The sequence below is a fragment of the Saccopteryx bilineata genome, chromosome 7 (genome assembly GCF_036850765.1).
Source record: "Saccopteryx bilineata isolate mSacBil1 chromosome 7, mSacBil1_pri_phased_curated, whole genome shotgun sequence".
Lineage (NCBI taxonomy): Eukaryota > Metazoa > Chordata > Mammalia > Chiroptera > Emballonuridae > Saccopteryx > Saccopteryx bilineata.
Genome location: NC_089496.1, coordinates 67,413,339 through 67,430,117, shown reverse-complemented (window position 1 = coordinate 67,430,117; position 16,779 = coordinate 67,413,339). Strand labels below are relative to the sequence as shown.

Here is a 16,779-nt window from a genome sequence, read left to right as displayed (position 1 = left end):
CCAGATGTGAGTGCTGAATCATAGGAAGGAGGACTTGCAGATGGGTTGCACAGTCTTTTATTCATTCATTCATTCATTTATATTTTTCTGAAGTGAGAAGCAGGGAGGCAGAGACAGACTCCCGCATGCGCCCGAATGGGATCCACCCGGCATGCCCACCATGGGGCGATGCTCTGCCCATCTAGGGTGTTGCTCCATTGCAACCAGAGCTATTCTAGCACCTGAGGCAGAGGCCATGGAGCCATCCTTAGCACCCAGGCCAACTTTGCTCCAATGGAGCCTTGGCTGCGAGAGTGGAAGAGAGATAGAAAGGAGAAAGGGAAGGGTGGAGAAGCAGATGGGTGCTTCTCCTGTGTGCCCTGACTGGTAATCGAACCCAGGACATCCACACACCAGGCTGACGCTCTGCCACTGAGCCAACTGGCCAGGGCCAAGCACAGTCTTTACTAAAGCATTTAAATTGTCTGCACCCTTGGCCCTGGCCGGTTGGCTCAGCGGTAGAGTGTCGGCCTGGCGTGCGGGGGACCCGGGTTCGATTCCAGGCCAGGACACATAGGAGAAGCGCCCATTTGCTTCTCCACCCCCCCCCTCCTTTCTCTCTGTCTCTCTCTTCCCCTCCCGCAGCCAAGGCTCCATTGGAGCAAAGATGGCCCGGGCGCTGGGGATGGTTCCTTGGCCTCTGCCCCAGGTGCTAGAGTGGCTCTGGTCTCGGCAGAGCGATGCCCCGGAGGGGCAGAGCATCGCCCCCTGGTGGGCAGAGCTTCGCCCCTGGTGGGCGTGCCGGGTGGATCCCGGTCGGGCGCATGCGGGAGCCTGACTGTCTCTCCCCGTTTCCAGCTTCGGAAAAATACAAAAAAAAAATTGTCTGCACCCCAGTTTTTATCACATGTAAAAGAATGAAAAGCTCTGGTGAGTGTTCCGATTTCAGTGGGGCTGTTGCTCTCTATATGCTCGTGGTTGTGGGTAGGAACAAAGTATGACACAGATAACAATATGATTCCAGGAGGACTGTGTTTTGCCCACAAAGTGCATTCTTGGAATCCTTGCCTCGTTTGAAACTTGCAAAATTCAAGACTTGTGGTATCGCGACAATCAAGGGAAAGATAAACTTGTATTTTTCCCAAGCTTTCTGCATGAAGTAAAATGATAAGGATATTTTAAAATCACATCATTTGAAATTTCTATGATTAAAAAAAATAATCATGCCTGACCAGGTAGTGGCACAGTGGATAGAGCATCGCACTGGGATGCAGAGGACCCAGGTTCAAGACCCTGAGGTTGCCGGCTTCAGTGCAGACTGATCTGGTTTGAGCAAGGCTCCCCAGCTTGAGCCCAAGGTCGCTGGCTTGAGCAAGGGGTTACTCAGTCTGCTGAAGCCCCCCAGTCAAGGCACATGTGAGAAAGCAATTAATGAACAACTAAGGTGCCGCAATGAAGAACTGATGCTTCTCATCTCTCTCCCTTCCTGTCTGTCTGTCCCTATCTGTCCCTCTCTCTGACTCTCTCTGTCTCTGTCACACACACACACAAAAAATCACTAAATTCCCCCAGTTCCTCACTCCTTGTTTTTACTGTTCTCAGTGTATGTTAATAACACAGCAGGTGGAATTGGGCTCGAAGGACACTACCTGAGCGGCACCAGGTGTTTTACCTACATTATCTCAAGGGAGAAATGTCCTATTAGCCAGTGATCCCCAACCCCCCGTGCCGCGGACCGGTACCGGGCCATGGGCCATTTGGTGCCGGTCCGCAGAGAAAGAATAAATAACGTACATTATTTCTGTTTTATTTATATTTAAATCTGGACGATGTTTTATTTTTTAAAAATGACCAGATTCCCCTCTGTTACATCCGTCTAAGACTCACTCTTGGACGCTTGTCTTGGTCACGTGATACATTTATCCGCCCCACCCTAAAGGCCGGTCCATGAAAATATTTTCTGACATTAAATCGGTCCGTGGCCCAAAAAAGGTTGGGGACCACTGCTATTAGCTCCACCTTATAGCTAAGGAAACCGAGGCTTAAGTTACTAGCGCAGGGCCGCAGCGTGCAAGTGGATGGAGCTTGGGATCCTTTCTCCACTGTTTGGCTGGGAAGTCTGGGATCTTTCTGCTGAACTCCTTGCATCACGTCCAGATCACTGCTTTGTCTCTGGCATCGGCACTGAGGGACGGTTGTGTGAGAATGTCCTTCCGTCCACGCTGTCAGCCTCCAAACGTTCAATAGGTTGTCTCCCAATACCCCTGTCTCTCATAATCTAGGATGGGACTTACCTTCCTAAATGACTTTTTAAAGCCTGAACTTCAATAGTAATAATAATAATAATAATAATAATGAGTTCTATGCATTCCTATTTGTTATTAAAACCTGGCATATTTATTCTTCTTTTAAGTTTTTTTTTTAATTTTTTTTATTTATTTACTTTTTTTCTTTAGACTTTATTTATTCATTTTTATTAGAGAGAGAGGGGGGAGAGAGAGAGGGGGGGAGAGATAGAGAGAGAACAGGGGGAGGAGCAGGAAGCATCAACTCCCATATGTGCCTTGACCAGGCAAGCCCAGGGTTTCGAACCGGCAACCTCAGCATTTCCAGGTCGACGCTTTATCCACTGCGCCACCACAGGTCAGGCTCTTTCAAGTTTTAATAATGCCTCCTGGTTTGCATACTTTTGACACAGGGATTTCTGCAGACTCTCGCAGTCACGAGAGTCAAAGCTGGGAAGCAGTGGAGACAACAGGGCCCTCCTCCTTTAATTCTGTAGGTGGAGGTTCAGGGAGGGTAAAGAGGTTCAGTAGCACCAGAGTCAGGTCCCCAAACCCAGGTTTCCTGAGGGCTGGTTTTGGAAGGTGTCAGAGACGTGGGGACGTGGGAACTGATTTCAAAGCAAATGACTTTTTATTTTATTTTATTTTTTAGCCAGAGAAAGAGAGAGACAGGAAGAGAGAGACAGACAGACAGATAGGAAGGGAGAGCAATGAGAAGCATCACCTCATACTTGCAGCACCTTAGTTGTTCATTGATTGCTTTCTCATGTGTGCCTTGACCTGGGTGGGTGGGGGGGGGGGCTCCAGCCAAGCCAATGACCCCTTGTTCAAGCCAGCGACTTTGGGCTTTAAGCCAGTGACCTTTGGGCTTAAGCCAGCGACCATGGAATCATTTTGATGACCCCACGTTCAAGCTGGTGACCCCACACTCAAGTAGGGAAGCTCACTCTCAAGCTGGCAATGTCAGGGTTTTGAACCTGGGACCTCAGCATGCCAGGTCCACTACACTACCACCGGGCAGGTGGCTATTTTTTTCAAGACTTTTTTTTTAAGAGACATTTTGGGTTTACAAAAAAATTAGAAGGAAGGCGCAGAGAGGCCCATAAACCTCCACACCCACACTTGCCTCTCACATGCCGACACCCTCACTAGAGCGGTTCATTTGTTACAATCGATGAACCTGCATTGACACACCATTATCACCCAAAGTCCATAGTTCACATTCGGGTTCATTCTTGGTGTTACACATTGTATACCTGGTGTTATACATTATATACTTGATGTTACACATCAGCTTGGACAAATGTATAATGACAATGATTGTATCCATCACTATAGTACTACAAAGAGTATTTTCACTCTTCTAAAAATCCTCTGTGCTCCCCTGTTCATCTTTCCTGCTCTGGCCTCCTGTATCCCCACCCTGAAAGCCACTGATCAAGTTATTTTCATTTTGAAGAATATTCAGATTTCTATATGAACTCGGAAGTAGTCGGCTCGATCTGGACCTAACTCTTTGGTCTCCAGCTTCTATGCACTGTCAGCCTCGAGGACGAAATGTGGCTTCAGAGAGGCTGTATTTAAACACACTCCTCAGTGAATGCTCATTTCATTTCCCCCTGCTGACTGGAAGTTGAACAGGGCATCACATGGGTAGAGGTTTCTCACTTCATCCATACCTTGGCAAACGCCACCTTGACTTTGAGACTGATTGCCAGAGGCTGTGGCAACCCGCCCATGGGAGGGGCGTAACTTCATCCCTGCCTCTGCCCTCAGTCCCCCCAATGCCGTCCCTCCATGTCCACTTTACGTGAACCCCAAGGTTTCTTTCTCTCCCCCAGACCTCTACGAGCATAAGTTCATCAACTGCCGGTTCATCAACTCCACCTTTCTGGAGCAGAAGGAGGGCTGTCACATGGACTTTGAGCAGGATAACGACTTCCTGATTTACCTCGTCAGCTTCCTCGGCAGCCTGTCTGTCCTCCCGGGGAACATCATTTCTGCCCTGCTCATGGACAGAGTCGGAAGGCTCAAGATGATCGGTGAGTTGTTAGGGACGCCGCCTCTGGACTCCCGTGGGCCAAGGCTATGACTTACAGTGTACAGTGGAATTTTGCATTTTTCCTAAAGGAATCTTGCACAGGAAACCACACGGGTAAGAGAGAATCTGCTGGCATGGAGTCGAAGGGGCATGTCGATGCAGTCCCAGGGCCGCATGGAGGTGGTCTGAGACCAGGGGGCCATCTCCATTTCCCAACCGCGCAATTCTGTGACAACCACTTATTTCATTAGTGCTTTAATAGGGATATTAGCTATATCTCTTCTACATGCTTTGTAAGGTTGTCAGAAAAATATATAAAATGTTCCTTCTTTTTTTTATTTTTAATAATTTTATTTTTTTAATGGGGCGACATCAATAAATCAGGGTACATATATTCAAAGATAACATGTCCAGGTTATCTTGTCGTTCAATTATGTTGCATACCCATCACCCAAAGTCAGATTGTCCTCTGTAACCTTCTATCTAGTTTTCTTTGTGTCTCTCCCCCTCCCCTTTCCCTCTCCCTCCCCCCTCCCCCTGTAACCACCACACTCTTATCAATGTCTCTTAGTCTCATTTTTATGTCCCACCTACGTATGGAATAATGCAGTTCCTGTTTTTTTCTGATTTACTTATTTCACTTCGTATAATGTTATCAAGATCCCACCATTTTGCTGTAAATGATCTGATGTCATCATTTCTTATGGCTGAGTAGTATTCCATAGTGTATATGTGCCACATCTTCTTTATCCAGTCATCTATTGACAGGATTTTTGGTTGTTTCCATGTCCTGGCTACTGAACAATGCTGCAATAAACATGGGGCTGCATGTGTCTTTACGTATCAATGTTTCTGAATTTTGGGGGTATATACCCAGTAGAGGGATTGCTGGGTCATAAGGTAGTTCTATTTTCAGTTTTTTGAGGAACCACCATACTTTATTCCATAATGGTTGTACTACTTTACATTCCCACCAACAGTGAATGAGGGTTCCTTTTTGTCCACAGCCTCTCCAACATTTGCTATTACCTGTCTTGTTAATAATAGCTCAGGTGTGAGGTGGTATCTCATTGCAGTTTTGATTTGCATTTCTCTAATAACTAAAGAAGATGAGCATCTTTTCATATATCTGTTGGCCATAAAATGTTCCTTCTTAAGTGAGCTTTGATTTTGTTTAGTGCTTTAAGATGTTGCATTATTATTATTTAATAGTGGTCACACTTTGGTTTTGGAATTGGACAGACTCCCGTTGGAATTCTATCATCTAAAGGCTGTTTGACTTTGAACATGGTCCTTCACTTTTACGGGCCTCGGTGTCCTTATCTGTAGAATGGGGATATTTCCAACTAACCTGTAGGTTTGTGAGGATTGAACACAATGTAGCCATGGTCGTGGTTGGTGCATTGCAGGTTCTCAAAAGTGGTAGCTACACCCATGTCTGTGCTGCTTCATTCTGCTGGATTCGTAGCAGTTTGTTACAGAAACACATGCCACCCACGGTGAACAAGAAAGTATATACACCCAGGGCCAGAGAAAACGTCTGTTAGAATATGAGTCAGAGCCAGGGCTGGGGAGGCAGACAACTCACTAATGAGACCTAGGGACGTCGTTGCTCAGTAAAATTAATACCACGGTTCCTAGCAGCAGATCTTCCAGGGAGACAGACTCAAGCTGAATCATTTTGTCAGAGAAGAGTGAATGGACCACATCTTCATGGGAGGGCAATCTTTTTTTTTTTTTTTTTTTTGTATTTTTCTGAAGTGAGAAGCAGGGAGGTACTCCCACATGCGCCCTACTGGGATCCACCCGGCATGCCCACCAGGGGGCGATGCTCTGCCCATCTGGGGCATTGCTCCATTGCAACCAGAGCTATTCTAGCGCCTGAGGCGGAGGCCATGGAGCCATCCTCAGTGCCCAGGGCAACTTTGCTCCAATGGAGCCTTGGCTGTGGGAGGGGAAGAGAGAGAGAGAGAAAGGAGAAAGGGAAGGGAGGAGAAGCAGATGGGCGTTTCTCCTGTGTGTCGTGACGGGGAATCCAACCTGGGACTTCCACACTTTGAGCTGATGCTCTGCCACCGAGCCAACTGGCCAGGGCCTATCGGAAGGCAATCTTTTCCTGGTGTTAGGCTCCTACCAAATATTAATATACACAGCATCATGAATATTCAGAATGGCGAGCAGAAGAAATGCTTGTGACTTCAGCCTGTTAATCTTATGGTGGGGACAAAGTCAACTCTTAGGCATGGCAGATTGAGCCGTACTCCCTGTTCGAGGCGCAGGTGCCTGGCTAGACCAGAAGCCCACTGGGGGAAGGGCAGAGGCTTACTGACTTCTGTTACACCTGTGCCCAGCATGGTGTCTGCCACCCAGCTGTCACTCAGCAGTGCTGCTGAACTCGACCGGAACCGATGAAGACGGCCCCTGACCTAGCTCAGTCCGCAGCACCGAGCTCTGCAGCAGCAGGTGCTACAGGCAGCATCCCAGCGGCTGGGAGTCTCGGTCCACGTTCACCCGGCGAGTCCACACAACTTCCCTTCCCCGTCTGAGCTTCTGTTTCCGAAGCGGGAAACTAAGACCTCTGTGTGCTCCAGTGGGATAAGGTGTGTGAGAGCAGGTGTGTGACACTGTGCCCTCCTGTCACTGGCCTTTGGAGTTCCAGGGTCCGACAGCGAAGTCTGTGGGCAGGTCCTGGAGTGGCTGAGGAAGTTCTCTGGAAGGAAAGGTGTACAAGGGATGGAGTGGGTGTGGGTGCACATGTGAACAAGAATGGCCCGCTGCCTGGGACCGGTCGTGCAGTCCCCCGTGGGGAGCAGAGGGAAGTCTGGGCACAGGAAGCAGGCTGGGCAGGGAGAGGGGACATCCTTTCCTCACCCCTGAAGCACTTCTTCTCACCGTGAATGCATCTTTGATTTCTGTAGTGCTAAACAAAGCCATTCCCCCAAACTGGATATCTGGAACCAGTATACAATCATTCTTTCTATCTTACTCTTTTACTAATATGTGTAGTTTGTCTCTGATCTCGATTGTGAAGAACTAAATTGCAAGCTAGTGAAGAGCTCAGACCATGGCCTGTTTGTGTCCCTTTGCCTTTAGTGAGTGGCTAAGTGGCACACAGCGGGCCAGCTGGGGTCCTCAGTACCCAGGAAATAAGAGATGCTCAGTGACTGTCTCGATGGGACGTGGGTGACCTGTTTTGAGATCGCCTTTCCATATGACTTCACTCATATGTGGAATCTAATGAAAAATAATAATCAACTGATGAGCAAAATAGAGACAGACTCATAGAGAGCAGGCTGACAGCTGTGTGTGTGTGTGGTGGGGGGGGGGGGCGGCTGGGTAATGGGTTGGAGAGCTTAAACAAAAAAGGACAAAAAGAAAAAAACTCCTGGACCCAGACAGCAGTGTGGTGACTGCCAGGAGAGGGAGATGGGGGAGGGTGTGGGGGGATAAGAGGTGATGGATGGAGACTACTTGGAGGGATGAGCACACAATATGCTGCACAGAGATGTGTTGCAGACGGGCGCTTCTCCTGTGTGCCCTGACCGGGAATCGAACCCAGGACATCCACACACTGGGCTGAAACACTGTCTACTTAGTCACTGGCCAGGGCCACGTTTTTCTTTTATAATGATGTATCTCAAGCATCTAGAAGAATGTCTGGCATAGAATGGACTGTTAAGTAACCCCTCATCTACCTGGTCCCCAGTGATTCTGGGCTAAGCAGTACCACAGAGTGACAATTAAAAAATTCTTCCCATAGGATAACTCTGCTGATGTGACCCATGCAGAGGGCTCTAATTCCATGGCCAGGTTCCATGTGAGGGTTTGAGCTGTGTTCTCTGTGTAGAGACAGACCTTTGACTGGAGGTAACCTGTTATTTCATGTGTACCCGAGGGGACGGAAGATGGGGCAGGACCTGTGGGTGACAGTCTTGTTCGAGACATGGGCTTCATGTTTCTTTCGGCCCTTGACCTCCCTCCACAGGTGGCTCCATGCTGACCTCGGCAGTCTGCTGCTTCTTCCTGTTCTTTGGCAACAGCGAGTCCGCGATGATCGGCTGGCAGTGCCTGTTCTGTGGGACAAGCATAGCTGCCTGGAATGCTCTGGATGTGATCACGGTGGAGCTGTATCCCACCAACCAGAGGTCAGTGCTTCCCTGGGTTCCTCTCTGGGGCTTGTTTGGGCTTGAGCTAGAAATCCACCTGCTCCAGGATCCTGGACCCCGGCCGCCTTGATCTTCCTGGAGTCCCATGGACCAAATGCTACTCCAATGAGGTGTTTGAGTTTCTCTTATATGGAGGTTGGCATAGGCTTGAAAGTGGGTGAGCTAAGGCTTTAATAGGGTGAGGTAGACAGCCAAGAGGCAAACGATAAGCCTAAACTATGTCCAGGAGGGAAAGAAAGAGGGAGATACCATAAGCATCAAGCAACCACGAAGAGGTGAGAATAAGCCTTCCAAAGGGAGATAAAGTAAAAAGCTGAATAAGCAGGTGAACACAGGTGGAGGGAAAGGAAGGTGGGGTGCAGCATGGTGGTCGGGGGCATCTGCAGGGAACAGGGCGGGCGGCCCAGGGTGTATTCTTATTTTCACAAGCCACATGAGGAAAGACGTGGTTTAAAGGCATTGGGGCAAGGCCATTACTTATCAGTTGTTTCTCCTCCCAGAGGAGGAACTGGGAATTTGAGAACAGCAGATAAAGGGGACCCATGGTCAGAAAGGACTGTAAAGTGGTGTGGAAGGCACGTAAACAAAATTCTGTAAAAACCCCTAAATTGGTGACAGCTGTACAGGCTGTAGGTTGCTATGGAAAAGCAGAGCCTGCCACACCCTGAACTCCTAACTTTTACAAAGAGTAAGAGGAGGCCCTGTGTGGTTGGCTCAGTAGTAGAGCATCAGCCCAGTGTATTAATGTCCCAGGTTTGATTGCCAGTCAGGGCACACAGAAGAAGCACCCATCTGCTTCTCCACCCCTTCTTCCTTTGCTTCTCTCTCTCTCTCTCTCTCGCTCTCTTTTTCTTCTCCTCCTGCAGCCATGGCTTGATTGGAGCAAGTTAGCCCTGGGTACTGAGGATGGCCTCCACCTCAGGCACTAAGAAGAGTTTGGTTGCTGAGCAATGGAGCAATGCCCCAGATGGACAGAGCACTGCCCCCTAGTGGGTTTGCCAGGTGGATCCTGTGGGAGCGCATGCGGGAGTCTGTCTTTGCCTCCCTTCCTCTCACTGTTTAAAAAAAAAAAAAACAGAGTAAGGGGAGAGAAACATTCATTATTTACATGGGATGCCAGTTCAAATTTAGGAACCCCAAGAGAATGAACTAAAGAGACTACTAGAAATAATAAAAGAATCTGGTAAGGTGTCAGTAATAAAATTCACTTAATAATGTATAGACTTTAAAATATATTTTAAAAAAATTAAACTTAAAATCAAAATACATTTCATAACAGCAGAAATCATAAAATATCCAGGAATCACTTTGGTGAGGAAGGTGAAACACTTATGTGAAGAAAACCATAAAGCTTTGCTGAGAGATATAAAAGACGACTTAAATCATGTCAGGAGATGCCTTATTGAATTCTAAGAAGATTGAATCTTACAAAAATGTCAAATCTTCTTTAGTTTTTCTCAAACTTTACAAAGTCCATTCCAAATTCTATGAGATGCTCCACCTCCCACCCCCAGGAACTTGAAAAAATTAATCAAGAGCTTATTTGGAAAAGGAAAATTGTAAAATTATCCAAGAAAACAAAAGGCTAGCGTTGGGGGTAGTGACTATAAGGGTGCAGTGTGGTACAGTTATGGAAATAAAAATGAAAAATTTTTTTCCCAGTATAAATATGCCACCACTTTCTTAGTAAACTTGTGGTCTGAAAAAGAAACATTTGATTTCAGTTGGGGAGAGAGGGAGCTAGGAATATTGTCTCTGTATACAGATGAAGTCAAGAAAGGTTAGATTGTCAGTAATAGTTATTAGTGGGAAGGGGGGTCGAGGGGTAATAATTAGGGTTAGGTTCTGCTGTGGAAGACAGAAATCCCCTAAAACTGCAGCTTTGGGAAAGTGGCCATTTTATTTTCATCTCCTGTAGATGTCCAGAGCAGGTGCAGCAGGCTCTTTCTATACCTTATTTTTCTCCATTTCATGATCTCAGCCATGGCCCAAGATGACACCCATCCCAGGAAGCAGGATGGAAGGAAAAAGGATGAAAGAGAAGAGAGCAAATGGCTCACTCACAACATCTCTTAAGGAAGTTTCTCAGGAACTTCCACTTACATCCTATTGGCCAAATTCTAGTCACATGACTGCACTCAGCAGCAGCAGAGGAATCTGGGAAATGTAGTCTTACATTTGGAGAAATGCTATTTAGACACACTAAAAGTCTGTTACAAGAGGGTTGAGGGTATCAGTAAGGAGGGGGAACATTTACACTTCCTGCTTCGTTCTTATTCTTTCTTTCCGTATTTCATAATATGCATGTATTACCTGTGGGAATTTTAAAAAGAAATATATTTGAAAAGAAAAAGAAATAAATTTGAAGGAAATACTCCACAATGTTAATAACGGTGATTGCTTTTCAGTGGTGCGGTTATTTATCCCTGCATCTTCATGTGAGTCTGTATTTCCGAATTTGACTGAAATGAGAATATATGGCTTTTAGATTTCAGGACAGAAAATTACCCCCCACACCTTCACCACACCTCCCCCTACAACAAGGCAAAGAAAGAACCCAGTGCTGGTGCTCCAATGAAGTCTAGTTGGTGTCTCTCAGAATGTACTTTCTTCCTTCACAGGGCCACCGCCTTCGGCATCCTCAATGGGTTATGCAAATTCGGAGCCATCCTGGGAAATACCATTTTTGCTTCTTTTGTTGGGATAACCACAGTGGTCCCCATCCTTCTGGCTGCCACGTCTCTTGTTGGGGGAGGCCTGATCGCCCTCCGTCTGCCGGAGACCCGGGAGCAGGTCCTGATGTGAACTGCCATTGCGGACAGGACATGTTGGAAGAGGCTTCACCTGGAACCTTCAGTGCAGCTGTGCTTCGGGACAGGGACTCTGAATACTGTCGGGGGAGATGTTGATTTTGTGACCTGCCCCCTAGTTTAGGACCCGTTGCAACTTCAAGATGTTTATAACTCAGGTGACTGATTTGAGGTGTTCTGAGCCACCCTGATCATCATAGAGATGCATGGTTTCAGGTGTCCCCAGCCCAAGGCAGGGGAGGAGGAATAACGCCTTCTAGTGTCTACATTCCGCCCCCCCCCCCCCCGGAGGTGCCAGGACTTATTCGCATTTCAAAGTGAATTTGACCGTGAGAACACTCAAACTCCTTCATAAAGTTCCTCAGAGCCCAATGACCTAACATTGACTTGACAAGAAGTTAATTTAAAGTCATATAAATATCGGGCTTGAAGTACAGGATACATATATTTTTGCATCTAGAAGAATCACCTCTCATATTTTCCCTTTGAGAATTGGCACAATAGTGGTGAAGTCACTCTGATATAACCCCCCCACCATCCACAAATATTTGAGCATTCTTTTTAGAAAACTACTCTCCCTATCAAGTATCCTGAGCTTAGATGATACATTTAAGAGTGATGTTTATTCCTAGTTTGATCTATTCAAATACACTTAATGGGATAGGTCTTCTGTCAACTAACTTTGTACATAACTGTATTTGGGTTTCACTTGCAGAAATGATATCTGCAAATATTAGCCAGCATTATAGCCATATTTTGGGAGGATTTGATGTTTAAGGTCCCAGGAAACTGGGTCTGAGCTAATCAAATGCAAGCACAATTTCTTACAGCCATTCGACTTGCTGTGGGGAGGAGGTGCCTTGCGCGCTCAGCCGGGACAGTTTATTTAAGCGAGGCGCTTGGCTCCGTGTGGGTGCAGTGCTTTCCTCTCACACAGATCATGCGTGAGACTGCAGCTCCCGGTCTGCGTGCTGACAATTGACTTTGCTGCTTCCCCAGCAACACCACGAAAAGTGTTCAGTGGCTCCTGGCACTGTCTTTGTAGGTGAGAATCAAACATGGCAGAGAGCCTGCGGGATGGAGGGGGTGGGGAAATGGAGCCACAGTTGTTCAGAGTGTAAATCACTCCCGATTAACACTCGGTCCAGAATTGTTTTAACGGTCAGGTTCCCCTGAGGAACCTATGCTGTGTGTCTTGGTTCAGGACTTTGGAAACAGATGTCATCGACACAGGAGTAGGGAGAGTCGTGGATGTCAGATCTGTTTTCACGCTTGAGTGCTCTAAGAAGACTCTTTCCTGAGATGCAGTTTGGAACGTGAGTTGGGGGTGGGCGTGGGGTGAAGAAGCAAGGACGAACTACTTCGGCAAAGGTCAGCAACAGGCTAAAGTCTTGACTGCATAGGAAGGGGTCAACACTTTATCCATCAGAACTGCTCTGCATGGAAGGGACGGTGAGCTATGAACTTGTGACAGTGGAGGTGCACTTCCCGAGGCCAGGTGGACATCAATCAGCCTGCTCGAACGCGTGCTTGGAGCTGCTAAGCAACACTCTCAGTGCTGCGGGGTGCCACACTTTCCCTCCAAAAACTTAAACACAGAGTCGTGAGGGCTGTGCTGAGGGTTTTCTGTTTTAGAGGTATGCTTGGGCCCTGTGATAGCTTCAGGCCATCTCTCCGTTGTCCTCTGGAGTAACAGGGAGACAGGAAACAGTAAGTTTGTAGCACATTTCTACCCTCAAGTTGAGATCAGCTTTAATGGTTTAAAATGGTTACTCTGCTTCTCTTGTGCCCACCTCTATTTATCCCCCCCTTTTTTTTCTGTACAGTGAAGATACATCCACTCTGATGTGACATTCTGATACTCTCCCAAATATATAAATGTCCCACTTGTGTACAAATATTTCTCTCAGTGCTTTATAGAAGTTACAGAACAGACACGCTACGTTAGAATGAGCTGCCTGATGTAACATAGCTGTACTATACTTGCCACACTCTTAGGATCTGAAATGCAGTGGCTCATGCATACAAGAGAGCTGTGTAAACCTGGGATTACTGTATCCCTTACAGCGTCGGTCTTCAAAGGGATAATAAGATTCAAGGAGCAGCGATCACGTAAGACATTTACAAGGCAGTGAGAGCCTGCCTTTTGAGCTATAGCAGGTCTTTTAAATCTAAACGGGATTCATTTTTAGCGTTGGGGTGACTGTGATCATTTTAAGGGTAAACTTTTGATTTCCAAGCGCTAACTTCTGCATTATCTTTCTGGCTCCTTACATCAATCATCTAAATAACCAAGGGCAGTTCTCATCTCACCCACACTCTGTCATTTTTCCCCATGAAGGATTGCCTGGCACTGAACTGTGCCAACCTCTTAAATGCTGTCGCTCCTGGCCCTGGCCGGTTGGCTCAGTGGTAGAGTGTCGGCCTGGTGTGCAGGAGTCCCGAGTTTGATTCCAGGCCAGGGCACACAGGAGAGGTGCCCATCTGCTTCTCTACCCCTCCCTCTCTCCTTCCTCTCTGTCTCTCTCTTCCCCTCCCGCAGCCAAGGCTCCATTGGAACAAAGTTGGCCCAGGCACTGAGGATGGCTCTGTGGCCTCTGCCTCAGGCGCTAGAATGGCTCTGATTGCGGCAGAGCGACGCCCCAAGATGGGCAGAGCATCGCCTCCCTGGTGGGCGTGCCGGGTGGATCCTGGTCGGGCGCATGCGGGAGTCTGTCTGACTGCCTCCCCTTTTCTGGCTTTGGAAAAATACAAAAAAAAAAAAAAAAAAAAAATGCTGTCGCTCCTGCTGAGATAAGTGCTTCTTTAAATGTAGTCTCTGTGGCAGGACATTGAGGGGCAGTGTACCACATTCCTGGGTGCCTGTGTCTTTTTCATTTTGCGTTCTACCCAGAGAAACTCCTGATGGTCTCTGTGGAGAATGAAAGGAAGGAGGGTCCCCCTCAGCGAGCAGCTCTGCCCACACAGCTCACGGTGCGTTTGTGACACCCAGCTCAGGAGCAGTCACTTTTAATAGCTTCACCTGCCCTGTGTCATTTCCTGATGCCCGTTTTTTGAACTTTTGCTGTATTGAAAATGATTAGCGAAAGGGGTATATCAATTTGTGATGTTTTTAGCCCGTGAGTTCGAGGTCGTGTTACATATCACCCGATTTCTAGGGTCTCCCGGTACCTTGTGTGAGTTCATGAAAAAAATAAAAATAAAAATCAAATGTAAACAAACCTTTGAGAACAGAGGCTAGAGATTGTTTCCAGATTCTAAGGTCTCTTCTGGGTTCCTGCACTGACAGGGTCCCCGCGGAGGCGCGTCAGAAACCGTGCCCTTCCACTGTTTTGCACAGGGAGACCTCGAAAGGTTCAGTGATGTGTCCAAGGTGACACGTTATGCTAGGAGTGAGTTACAAGGCTTACAGTGCTGCTCTCTGTAATTCTAGACTAATTCCTCAGTCACTGATGTCCTCCCACAGGGTCTTTGGGGAATGGGACAATGTGAGCAACCCCTCCTTGCCATTTCCTGAGACCAGTCATTGAACACTCCTTTGATTGGTTTTCCTAAAATGAGTGGAAGGATTAGAAAAATTAGGATTTGTTCATTCAACAAGTCCTTACTGAGTCCCAACTGTGTGCCAGTCTCTGGGCTAAGCCCGTGGGGACCCGGTGGTGAAAATATGGGCTACAGCTCCCGCCTTCCACCTCACTTCACTTCTAGCAAGCAGGCAGGACGGCTGTTAAATTGGCAATAAAAACAAACCGCACCAGGAGTGAAATACACATCTGTCTGTAAGGGGATTCTTACATCTTTACCATCAGCTGTGGCTTTCTGCGCGGGTTGCCCTCTCCAATGTCTTTTTTTCCTCGAGGGCTCTGCTCATTTCTCATCTTTATCACCCGGGTAAGGGGAAAGACTCACTGCCTCGTTTTTCCTGCGGAAGTTGATCAGTGTTTACTGAATCGACTTCACGGGAAGTTTTACGTGGATGAAGGACGGTGGCTGAGAATGCTCACGGGACATTGGCTGGTAGGGAAGGGTGTTTCCACCTCCACGCCTGGCTTTTCCAGGGGTTGCCCAAGCTAACACTGACCACCTAGTTGGGATTTAGTTAGGATTAGGTTGGGTGGCAAAGAACGGAAAACCCAAACCAGCAGGTTTAGAACACATTTATAATGAGAACAATTTGAAGCTAAGTCACACAGAGCCTTCACTTTTGAGACACGTTTAAAGGCCATTTGGTTGGATTTGCAGAGGCACGGTGGGAAAATTTAGACGCATGGCTTTGGTGACAGCGGGGAGGTTCCAGAAAGAGGAATGATGACGTGAAACAGAGGCTAGAGCTGTGTCCACCAAGGTTAAAGGAGAGGTAAAAGTGGGACAGTCACTGTTAATTATAGAACGAGCAGGAGACTCTTCGGCAGGACTGTAACCTGCCCCTCTTCCCCTGCCCAGAAAGTTCGAGACGTGAGCTGAGGAACTAGGAGCCCTCGTCATCTCACCCAAAGACACAAGCTTAGCTGTTCCTTCACCCTCTGGCCCTGGTGGCTTAAAATCCCACACCATTTCAGAGACCATAAATACGTATTCCTTCAGAAAGCAAAGGTCTTTTAGGAGACATCTTCTGCCAAAGTTGATGTGGTTGACTCATCACAGTGACCGTCGCTCGGAAAAGCAAACTCCTCAAAACCAACTGCTGTGTACCCCACTTCCACGTGTATAATCTCAGGAATCCAGATTTCTGTAAAGCAGCATGTGTGACTTCTATAGGTTAGGGGCAAAAAAAAAGCCTATGAAAATGGCATTCTGGGAAAAGTAGACTTTGGACTGTTATTGCACAGGATTGCTTTAAAATGCTCAGAGAAACAACCGGTGAGCAGTTGATAAACTAATTATGAATGACTCTTATTTATTAAAGTGTTTTTCCCAAATAACTTCAAAGCCAATATTTTTAGACACCAAATATATTTGAAAGTGATCAAAACTCTACTTCTTCTTTTTTTTTTTTAAGTGAGAGGAGGGGAGATAGTGAGACTCTTGCATATGTCCCAACCAGGATCCACCAGGCAACCCCTGAGGCTGATGCTTGAATCATTTGAGCCACTGTCTGCAGGAGGAGAAGAGGGAGAGAAGAGGTGGGGGTGGAGGAGAAGCAGATGGGCTCTTCTCCTGTGTGCCCTGACTGGGAATCAAACCCAAGGTGTCCATACATCCTGCCAACGCTCTATCCACTGAGCCACCAGCCAGGGACTAGACTGATGATTTTAATCAGAACAATTTTCAGACACCTCCAGTCTGTATAGTTTATGATGACAATCTCAAACGATAAGCTGAAGATTTGCAATGAAAACATAGATATTACATTGCTGAGATGTGGCTTAGGACCTAGGTCGTGACAAGGGAGGCAGAAAAAGAGTATTTTGTAGGTAGTCCTGAACAGACATATATCTAGTAAGTTCCATAGAGGATTTTGAAATGTAGCTCAACTATTGAAAATAACATTTTGGGAA

The 16,779-nt window shown here is 47.1% G+C and overlaps 1 protein-coding gene across 7 annotated transcripts in view; it reads left to right on the top strand.

Moving 5' to 3' along the window:
- Positions 1-16,203, top strand: part of SV2B (synaptic vesicle glycoprotein 2B) — a 143,169-nt gene extending 126,966 nt beyond the window's left edge. For all 7 annotated transcript variants that reach the window (XM_066238629.1, XM_066238628.1, XM_066238624.1 and 4 more), the window contains 3 exons: positions 4,106-4,306; positions 8,291-8,450; positions 11,093-16,203. In XM_066238629.1, the coding sequence (XP_066094726.1) occupies positions 4,106-4,306; positions 8,291-8,450; positions 11,093-11,276 (545 nt within the window). In that variant the 3' untranslated portion in view covers positions 11,277-16,203. The remainder of the gene's footprint in view (positions 1-4,105; positions 4,307-8,290; positions 8,451-11,092) is intronic.
- Positions 16,204-16,779: the final 576 nt, after the last annotated feature.